The 9,951-nt window shown below is 56.2% G+C and overlaps 1 protein-coding gene and 2 long non-coding RNA genes across 4 annotated transcripts; 2 read left to right on the plus strand and 1 right to left on the minus strand.

The window, feature by feature from the left end:
- Positions 1-4,373: 4,373 nt before the first annotated feature.
- Positions 4,374-6,259, minus strand: LOC128312029 (uncharacterized). Of its 2 annotated transcripts, XR_008290798.1 has the most exons (4): positions 6,050-6,259; positions 5,740-5,853; positions 5,446-5,582; positions 4,374-5,013 (listed from the first exon to the last, which is right to left on the minus strand). It is a non-coding gene; the product is annotated as an uncharacterized LOC128312029 (long non-coding RNA). The 2 variants fall into 2 exon arrangements; XR_008290797.1 differs by having other exon boundaries at positions 4,374-5,582.
- On the plus strand, positions 4,768-6,175 carry LOC128312028 (uncharacterized). Its single transcript, XR_008290796.1, has 2 exons — positions 4,768-5,074; positions 5,317-6,175. It is a non-coding gene; the product is annotated as an uncharacterized LOC128312028 (long non-coding RNA).
- A 424-nt stretch (positions 6,260-6,683) lies between the features above and the next one.
- Positions 6,684-9,089, plus strand: FOXD3 (forkhead box D3). The gene has a single exon (XM_027059002.2). The coding sequence runs from the start codon at positions 7,496-7,498 to the stop codon at positions 8,939-8,941; it is 1,446 nt and encodes a 481-aa protein (XP_026914803.1). The 5' UTR covers positions 6,684-7,495; the 3' UTR covers positions 8,942-9,089.
- The last annotated feature ends 862 nt before the right edge of the window (positions 9,090-9,951 follow it).

Consider the following 9,951-nt stretch of genomic DNA (forward strand, 5'->3'; position numbering starts at 1 on the left):
CTGAATTCAGCTGTATGACTTCCATCCTTCTCCTATACATTGCAGGGAGATCTACAAAAAGAGGCAGCCAGAAATATCCGCTTTGGACCAAAGGTTAAGAAAGTTCTTTCTTTAAAAGTATTAGAAGGAAGGGCACTTGGGTGCCCCAGTCCAATGAGCATGATGAGCACGGCACTCTTGATTTCCACTGGGGTCATGATCCCAGAGTCCTGGGATCCCGATATGGCTGGGCTCTGAGTGCACAGCCTGCTTAAGATTCTCTCTCTCTCTCTCTCTCTCTCTCTAATAATAATAATAAATACACACATAAAAGTGTCAGAAGGAGAATTTAAGTTTTAAGAGTGTGTTTCCATGTCCCAGCTCTGTATGCGTACCTTTAGTATGTGGCTTTTGCATTGTTTGTAAACTCACTTTGAGCTGAGTGAATTAAGTATGGTAGAATGGCGTTTCTACATGTGATCTAAGTGGGTCCTTTCCCCAGGATGTGACTGAGTCCATGGCATGGTCTTCTTGAGATTCTGTCAAGGGAAGACTGGGCTGGAACCGGAAAGCCAACATGCTACTCAAATTTAAGTACCCTGTTGAGTTTGTGTTTGGGAGTAGGGAGAAGGGGGGACTTCTGCAGGAATAGAAAATCATAAACCTTCTGAAGGTCAGAGTTGTAAGAGGTCTTCCAGTTCACCTGGATGGATACTCTGGGCCATGCATAAGAAGGAAGTGGACCCGACACCCCCCCGCAGAGCACCCTCCCTGGGGACTGACTCCTAGGCCGTACTCCCCTTCCCCCCACCCAAGACTGCACCTCCACGCAGAGTGCATGCAGGCGCGCTAGCGACAGCTCCTAGAACCGGCCCTCCCAACCTCTCTTCTCCCAGCCAAACTCCAGAGATGTCAAAGATTCTTAAGCAGGGGTTTTCCAATCTGCCCCTGAGGGACCGCCCCTGAGGCAGGCGGGCCGGCCTAGGCTGCGATGTAGAGAATTCGATGTCCGAGCGACCTCCTCGGAGGAGTGGATCGAGTTAAATATAACCGCGCGAATGGAATGGCGCTAAAAATAAGGCAACAGCTGGCCGGTCCACAGCCCTGTCCCGGGAAGGGCGGGGGCCTGAGTGGTCCTGCTCCCGAAGACCGCTCCCGATCCAGGGACCCGGAGGCAGTGGCGTCCGCGGGCCTGGGCCGGAAGGCCAGCGACGTGGGCGCGAGCTGCTCGTGGGCCTGAGAGGCCTCAACCTGCGAGCGTCCGGGGACTGGACTCAGGGCCGCTCGGTGTCCTGAAGGAAAACTTTGCTAAGGAATCAGAGACCCGGGCGAACTTGCCTGGACGTGACAAGGTGGAAAGGCTGGCGCTGAGCTCCTGCCCGCCCCGCCGCCAGAGGGAGCTGCGTGCGAGAGGAGGAAGCCGGACGGACCCTCGAGGACGCCGGGGCATCGCCCGAGATGGAGGCGCAGGAGCACCTGTGGTGGGCGGCCCCGCGCGCGCACACACACGAGACTCCCGCGGCAAGTGGCGTTCGGCCTTTGCGCTCCGCACTTTCCCACAAGCCCTTTCCGGCGCGCGCCCCTCGGCCCTGCGCGCCAGCCCGCGTCGCCCAACCATCAAGGCAACAATTGAAACGTTTCCAAAACGGGCTATTTATTTGCTCCCAATAAATCGATCGGCAGTGATTAAAAAATCGATGTGGCCTGGGTGGGCGAGTCGTTCGCCAGGAGGGAAAGGTGCTACCGGCCTGCGCCTGAGGGGAGGCCGCAGGCGGGCGCGGGCCTGGGAGAGGCGTGTCCCGCCCGGGCCACACCCGAGGGCTGGTCACCTGGGCGCGCGGGCCCCGGCCGGCCGCGTTCCCTCGGGCGGCGAGGGGCGCGCGCCCGCCGCCTGCTTTCCTCGGGCCCTGTTGCCTTTCAGTCTGGGGCTCCGGGCAGGCCGTGGCCGCCAGCGGCCGCAGCGCCGCTCCGAGGCTTTTGTTGCTCCTCGGCGGGCTGAATGGGGTTTTGTAAAGCGGGACAGATAAAAATGAGCAGCATCATATTGTTTGACAGAATGAACCCGTATGATGAAGTGTCGGCTCCGAAGGGGGTGAAAATGGTGAATTCCTAAAAACCCAGCCCTCGGCTCCTCCGCGAGCTGCCGGTAGCCTGGAGGGACCCAGCGGACAGCCGGGCCCGGCCGCATCGCTCCAAACCGTGTCGGAAAGACACGAGCTTTCAATGCCAAGTCATTTTTAAGCCCCGATATTGCCCAGGACCTTTCTCCTCGTGGATGAAAAGAACAATTTTCGAGAGAAAGGCTCGTTTTGATTAAATCTGACATGCTGCTGATAACTCCATGCTAATGTGAAATAATTAACATAATAGCCATAATTAAAAGCACGCTAACAATGCCATAAATTTATCACACAATTTTACTAGCTTTCTGCCCCTAACTGCTCTCTCATCGTTAATTAAACGTGTTGCCTTTTACAGAATGGATGTTTATACATTTCCAATATAAATAAATTCGAAACCATCCTCTCTCTCCCTCTCTCTCTTTCTCCTCCTTTCCCTTTGGTCTTTCGCCATTTATAGGTACTTCTTGGCATGGGCCCTGAGTGGCGGACACCTTGAAAATAAATGAAGTTTTGAGATGGAAATCCAAACAAGAACGTCAAATTAGCTTTTTTTTTTCCCCACCCCAAAGAGATCTGGAGACATACACAAGGTTGGTGGGAAGTGAGTTGAAAATCCCACCCACTTGGAAATAGAAATAATCTGGGTGGGTTGGGGACCTGGGTGTCATCTCAGCCCGTCCCACCTTGCCCGGTGGTGGCCATCCAAACAGAGGCTGATAATAGTTTAACATATCTATGAAGATTGTCAAGAAGAAGCCGACTTTGTTTCTTGGGACGAGGGTGGGGGGCGGGAGTGGAGGGAAAGGAGGGGTATTTTCCAAATGGGCTCCACCCACGTTTCCTTCCCTCTGCTATAGAGGGCGGCTGCTCTCGGTGGAGGAGGCACCCCTTACTGCCCAGAAACTGGTCACATCTCCCCGGATTATAAGAAAAAGTGCACCAGCGCACGGGCGTGATGATTCTATCTCACTTCGGACCAACGATTTATTCAAGCCGTTGGCATAGACCCTGACTTAAAGGAGGAGGAAGAGGGCACTTGGGTTCGCTTGGGCCTGGCGAGGGGTAGGTGGGCCATTCCTGCCTCCCGCACACTCTTACCGTGCCTCTCCTCCAGTGTTGACCACTTAGGAACCCAAATTGAGTTGTAATTAACTTCCTCTTCTCCGTCATAAATTGTTCCATCTATTCCTCCCCCACCCCCATTTCACCCCCCAGAACACACTAAATCTCCCCTCCCCGGAGACGTCTCAATTTCCTTCTTATCGATCCAGACTCCACTTTTCTTGTTTCCTGTTGCTAGAACCTCGGTCCCCTCCACCACCGCCATGACCTCGCCCTGGAAGGATCCCGTTCAGGTGGCTTCCCTAGCTGGGTACCACGGACTCTACGGGCCCCAGGAGAAACGCAGGGAGCCTCATTCCCTTCTCCTTTGGCTGAAACGTTTCAAACATTTGAACAGGTGAGACAGCTGGGTGCCATCTTCTTTAAATTCCTCTTGGGAAGTTTGTTTGTTGCGACCCAAGTAGTTACTCTCACTCATAATAATTGTGTGTGTGTACTCGTTCTCCTTCTATCTTCCCCAGTAGCCCTCTGCGACCCAGACAATATTAATCCACATTTCTCCTCCCCCACCCCCAAATATTCCTGGTCCCTCTATCATATTTTTCTTTCCGCGACTAATGTGTCACTTTCTCTCTGTAGCTGTCTCGCTTCTTCAGTCTCTCTCTGTCCTGAAGTCTGGCAGTAACTGACGATTTGTGGGCTCTTAGCTGCAAACTGCAATTACGAGGCAAACAGGATTTACTTAGCCCAGAATCTAGTCGGCGAAAGGCAGGTCCCTGCACAGCTATGGGCTCCAGCCCTTCCGCCCCGGCGGCATCCCGCAGCGACGACTGCGGGAACCTTCCGGCCTCCCACCTGGGCCGCTGCTTTGCCTCCTTCCGGCCCCGGGAGGTTGCGCTGGTGCTACAGTCAGCCCGGAAGGGGGAAACCCGTGGCGGGTTCCCCAGTCCAGGGTGGTCGCGGGAAAATCCGCTGCCTTGGCTGGAAATCGATATTAAGCGGTTGGGCCGGCACAGGCGACGGACGTCGGGGCCGCAGCCAGTAGGTCCTGCATGTCTCATCATTTAGCTAATCGAGTCGAAAAGTTTCTGTAAGGGCCAGACCCGGCATCAGATGGTAACACTGATTGAACAAGAGATTAGCACAATAGATCTCTAACCGAGGGGAAGCGTTGCTTTTCACGCTACGCGCCGTAATTAATGGTATGAATCAATTAATTTGACTTTTATTGTGTCGAATGAAAAAAGCGCAACAAATGGAACTGGCGGCTGGGAGTTGTTCACCCCCCACCCCTTCCTCCAGGGAGGTTCCAATGAGACACCAGGGAATGGATGGATCAGGCCAGGTCTTGGCCGAGGGAGGGTGAGGCAGCGACCAACCGCGCCGAGGAGTCCTGAGAGCCAGCCCTGGCGGACAGCAGAATCGAAATTAGGCTCATTTGGAGGCTACTTTAAGAAGGCTGCCGAGGGCAGCCCCCGGAGCCGCTACACTCCCACTCCCACGCTCACGCGCTCTCTCTCTCTCAAACACACACACACACACACACACACACACACACACACACACACACACACACGGCACGCGTCCACGAGAGCCCAGCTTCTTGGGCTGTAATGGGGCTTGGGGCCCATGCCTGGCATTGGAGCTGGACAACTGAAGCTATGTAAAAGTAATTTCTGAATTTCAGATTTCGGATTTCTTTCTTTTTTCTTTTTTGTCCTTCCAACCTTTCTTTTGTAATTATTGCGTTGCTCGGACAGTTGCAGCTGGGTGCAGGGGGCAGCCAGCTCGCGCCACTCCCGTCGGTTTCACGGAAGGCTGTCTAGATGGCATTGTAAACGGTTCGCACCTGCGGGGCCACAAAGAGGTGCTGCTGCGGAAATCAACTCAGAGATACATTTTAGGGTCAGGTACAAAGGGGAATCGGGAGGATCATTTAAACACAAAAAAAAAACTTTGGAGTTCCGCGGCTGTCTCTGGATGGAGTAACTGCCCCCCTCCCCCCAATCCCCAGTACAAACCAGGAACGTCCTGCGAAATGGAGATCCAATGGACTAGTGTTATAGCCAGGAAATTATCTAATGGAGATGAAAGTCAATCTATGTGTCTCACTGCCTATAATGAAGTAAATTTACGGATTTTTTTTTTCTAGGCCAAGGATTGAGAGCGTCGTAGGTGAGAGACACAGACTGAGGGAATCAGAAGCACCACTGTCCACCAGGAATTAAATCGGTTTCCCAGCGTCTTCTGTAAATATTTCACCAACTATTTCCTCTCGGACCGCTCGCTCCCCTTGTGCTCCTTCCTCTGGTGAGGCCAAAATTCTCCTCCCAGGACTTAGCGGACAGACAGGACTTGGGTTCAAGGAGCCCGCCACGGCCGGCCCGCTCTTGCAGCTCGCTGTGAGGCGGCCTAAAACTTCGGAAGGAGAGGTGGCGCATCGCGGACTCAGCAGGTCAGGAGCACTATCCCGAGGTGCGAGGTCCAAGCGCACGCACTGGCAATGCCACGCACCCGTGGTGGTTTTGCGAGCCTCCACCCTCAACCCCAGTTAAATCCCCACAGCCTTTCCTACCATCGATTTTCCTTGCCAGGGAAACTCGGTGTGTACCAGCCGCATCCTCGCCTCCTCCACCCACTCTGCTACTGGTTTCCGCGGGAAGTCAAATCTTGGAGGATTTACCTAAGCCTTAAGAGGAAAGAATCCAGGTGAGTTAGCAGCAACTGAGAGCCTAGCCCACCCGCACGCTCGAGGCCGCCCCCCATTCCCAAGAGGCTGGGCCCCGCCGCCCGGTGAAGTCACACCGCCAGCTCCCGGCGTCCAGCCTGAACGCGGCGTCCAAACTGGAGGCCCGGAATCCTCTACTTCGCTCCACTCGACTTACCCAGGCCGCTGCCAGTCCCGGCTCCTTCCCCAGCGCCTCATTTCCGACTTTTTCACTTGCTAAGTCGTTTAACAACTCCCAGCTGCTAGTTACAGCCTCTTTATTTATAGGTTCGCTGTTATTTTACGTCGTTTTTATTTCTCTCGGCAACTATTCTAATAGATTAATCAATAACTATTTTCTGACCTTCGGGAACCCCAGCTGACGCTGTTGTGGCCGCGCGGGAAAAAATTTTTATATATATATATATATATATATATATATATATATATATATATATATATATATATATATATATATAAAAGCACGCTCACATCTAGCGGGGAAAGCAAAGGCAGGACCCAGGTGGTTTGGCTTTGAGGGGAAAGGGAACGCGTCACCTCAGTAATTGTCTCCGCCGAAAGAGCACCGAGACAGAAGGGGATCTGAAGTCTAATTAGCAACACGGAGCCGGATGCGCAGCCCTTACTCAAGAGCTAAAAAGAATCAAACCCCAAAAACAAAACGGAGGCTACGAAGTTTTTCCTTTAAAAAAAAGGGGGGGGGGGATGAGAATCTCGTTCGGTGTTGCCCAGTCCCAGCCTAAGGAGTGTTGGCAAAGTGGAGAAGGAGGAAGGGAGAGGGGGCAGGGAGGGCAGGGCAGCGAGAGCCGCAGGGTCCCGCGGACGCTCCCAGGCCCACGCCCTCACGCGCTCACAACCACCCTCCAGCACTCACACCCACAGGCTCCCTCGACCCCTGAGCAAGGCTCCAGCCTAGGCTGGGGTCCAGGGTGGGCCAGGACGCCCTCGGAGCCCTCGGGATGCTGGCGCACCGTGCGGCGCTGAGTTGCGCGTCCCTCGTCCCTTTGTTGACAATTCCCTGAACCAACTTGAGTTTGGCCGGCTCCACCGCGGCCCTGACGTCACGCGCGGTCACGTGGCCCCGCCTCCCGCTGGATCTTTAAGTAGAAAGTAATCTATCAGGCCAGTCCTTAAAACGGGACTTTCGACTACGGGGGCTCGGCGTCCCTGACACCCCCCTCCCCCTGTTGCCCCTGTCCGCGCCCTCCCGAGCTGTTGGGCGCCCGGCGTCCCGCGCCCGCCTGCGCCGCTCTTGCTCTCCACGCCCGGGCCAGAGGCCGAGGAAGGCGGGCGAAGTGAGGGGGCGCGGCGTGGAGAAGCCGCCGTGGCCCGGAGCGGCATCGAGCACCTAGTACCGAGAGCCAGGGACAGCAGGAGTTTGAAGAGCGCGGCCGCGGGGGGCGGACGGCAGCGCCCGCGCCGCGCGATGCCGGGCTGCTAAGTGTGAGCCAAGCCGGGAGGGCCCCGAACCACCTACGTCCCCCTCCCCTCTCCCATCTTTCCGGAGCACCCAAGCCCCCTTCCCCTGAGCTCGGCGGCAGCCCCTGACGACTCCCATCGCCCGCCGCTCCTTCCCCGCCGCCGCCACCAACCCCGAGGAGGGATGACCCTCTCCGGCGGCGGCAGCGCCAGCGACATGTCCGGCCAGACGGTGCTGACGGCCGAGGACGTGGACATCGATGTGGTGGGCGAGGGCGACGACGGGCTCGAGGAGAAGGACAGCGACGCGGGCTGCGATAGCCCCGTGGGGCCGCCGGAGCTGCGCCTGGACGAGGCGGACGAGGTGACGCCAGCGGTACCCCACCACGGGCAGCCTCAGCCTCCGCACCAGCAGCCCCTGGCATTGCCCAAAGAGGCGACTGGAACCGGGGCTGGGCCAGGGGGCGAGGCGGGCGCTTCCGAAGCTGACGGCTGCAAGGGTGGCGTTGGCAGCGAGGAGGGCGGCGGGGGCGGCGGCGGGCCCGGCTCGGGCAGCGGTGCGGCGGGAGGCCTGGCCCCCAGCAAGCCCAAGAACAGCCTGGTGAAGCCGCCCTACTCGTACATCGCGCTCATCACTATGGCTATCCTGCAGAGTCCGCAGAAGAAGCTGACCCTGAGCGGCATCTGCGAGTTCATTAGCAACCGCTTCCCCTATTACCGGGAGAAGTTCCCCGCTTGGCAGAACAGTATCCGCCACAACCTCTCGCTCAACGACTGCTTTGTCAAGATCCCCCGCGAGCCGGGCAACCCGGGCAAGGGCAACTACTGGACCCTGGACCCGCAGTCCGAGGACATGTTCGACAACGGCAGCTTCCTGCGGCGCCGGAAACGCTTCAAGCGCCACCAGCAGGAGCACCTGCGCGAGCAGACGGCGCTCATGATGCAGAGCTTCGGCGCTTATAGCCTGGCGGCGGCAGCAGGAGCCGCGGGGCCCTACGGCCGCCCCTACGGCCTGCACCCCGCGGCCGCGGCTGGCGCCTACTCTCACCCGGCTGCTGCGGCGGCAGCGGCAGCGGCCGCGGCGCTCCAGTACCCATACGCGTTGCCGCCAGTGGCACCCGTGCTGCCGCCTGCCGTGCCGCTGCTGCCCTCGGGCGAGCTGGGCCGCAAAGCGGCTGCCTTCGGCTCGCAGCTCGGCCCGGGCCTGCAGCTGCAGCTCAACAGCCTGGGCGCTGCGGCGGCCGCCGCGGGCACGGCGGGCGCTGCGGGCACCACGGCGTCACTGATCAAGTCCGAGCCGAGCGCGCGGCCGTCGTTCAGCATCGAAAACATCATTGGCGGGGGCCCGGCGGCGCCCGGGAGCTCGGCGGCGGGCGCTGGGGGCGCCGGGGTAACTGGGGGCACTGGGGGCGGTGGGGGCGGCAGCGCAGCACAGTCCTTCCTGAGGCCGCCCGGGACCGTGCAGTCCGCGGCGCTCATGGCCACGCACCAGCCGCTGTCGCTGAGCCGGACGACGGCCACCATCGCACCCATCCTGAGCGTGCCGCTCTCTGGACAGTTCCTGCAGCCAGCAGCCTCGGCCGCGGCTGCTGCCGCCGCTGCAGCGCAAGCCAAATGGCCCGCTCAATAGGGACGTGCCGGTGGCTGGGACCGAGGGCCGGGCGGCTGCCCGGGGCGGTGGCTGCACCTCTAGTCTGCGCGCCCCGCCCCGGGCCCGGCCCCCCTGCCCAATCCCGGACTCTGCCTCTCTTCCATTTCCTCCCCCCGACCCCTCAACACCGACCTTCGGCGGCCTCCACCCCCTTGCGCACACCTAGGCTGGCGGAGCAAACTCACACCGCACGCCCGCCGGGAATAGCTTTCTGTACAGGTAAAACCGAAAAACCGAATTTTCCGAAAATGTACCCCGACGGCTCCTGCTCTCAGTACCGTGGGGGTGGGAGGGAAATTCTTTGTACATATTTGTATAAAAATTATTGACTTTCCTTTTGGGGTTCTTATTTTTTTAAGAAAAAAAATTCAGTAGATTTAGAGCTCTGAACTTTCATTTTTTTTGAAGGTTCACTCTCCGCAGTTTTATGTGAGAAGAAAATGTATAGAGACGTTGGGAGATTTTAAATATAAAAAAAATTTTCAAAAGGCGAAAAGTGTCATTCTATTATAAAAGTCTGTTTATATATGAATGAATATATATGGTATTCTAAATGTTATTCCATCGTGTTGTACACAACTTTGTAAATAAATTTTTAAAATGCTTACCCTAGTGTTTTATTTAGAGGTCTGAGGTAAACGACAATATTTTAAAATTGTATTTACATTTTATCTTTCCCAAAAATTTGAGGAGTTTCAAGTAATGACCCTTTCACACTTAGCTATGCGTAATTTGAGTGTAGGAAAAATTTAATTGGAGAAAGGAAAGAGTATGCCTAATTTAAATCGTATTAATATTTTTCTTTTAGTTTTTACATAAAATTGGAATGTGGGTGAGGATCTTGTTCATAGCAACCCATTAAGTCTGAATGACCAGATATTTCTATAGACAAAAATAAGCTGCCGTTAAAAAAAAATAACCTAAGTCTAAACAACAGCACAATCTTTTTTTTTTTTTAATACCAGACTTCTGTCTTCCATAATGAGAGT

The sequence above is a fragment of the Acinonyx jubatus genome, chromosome C1 (genome assembly GCF_027475565.1).
Source record: "Acinonyx jubatus isolate Ajub_Pintada_27869175 chromosome C1, VMU_Ajub_asm_v1.0, whole genome shotgun sequence".
Lineage (NCBI taxonomy): Eukaryota > Metazoa > Chordata > Mammalia > Carnivora > Felidae > Acinonyx > Acinonyx jubatus.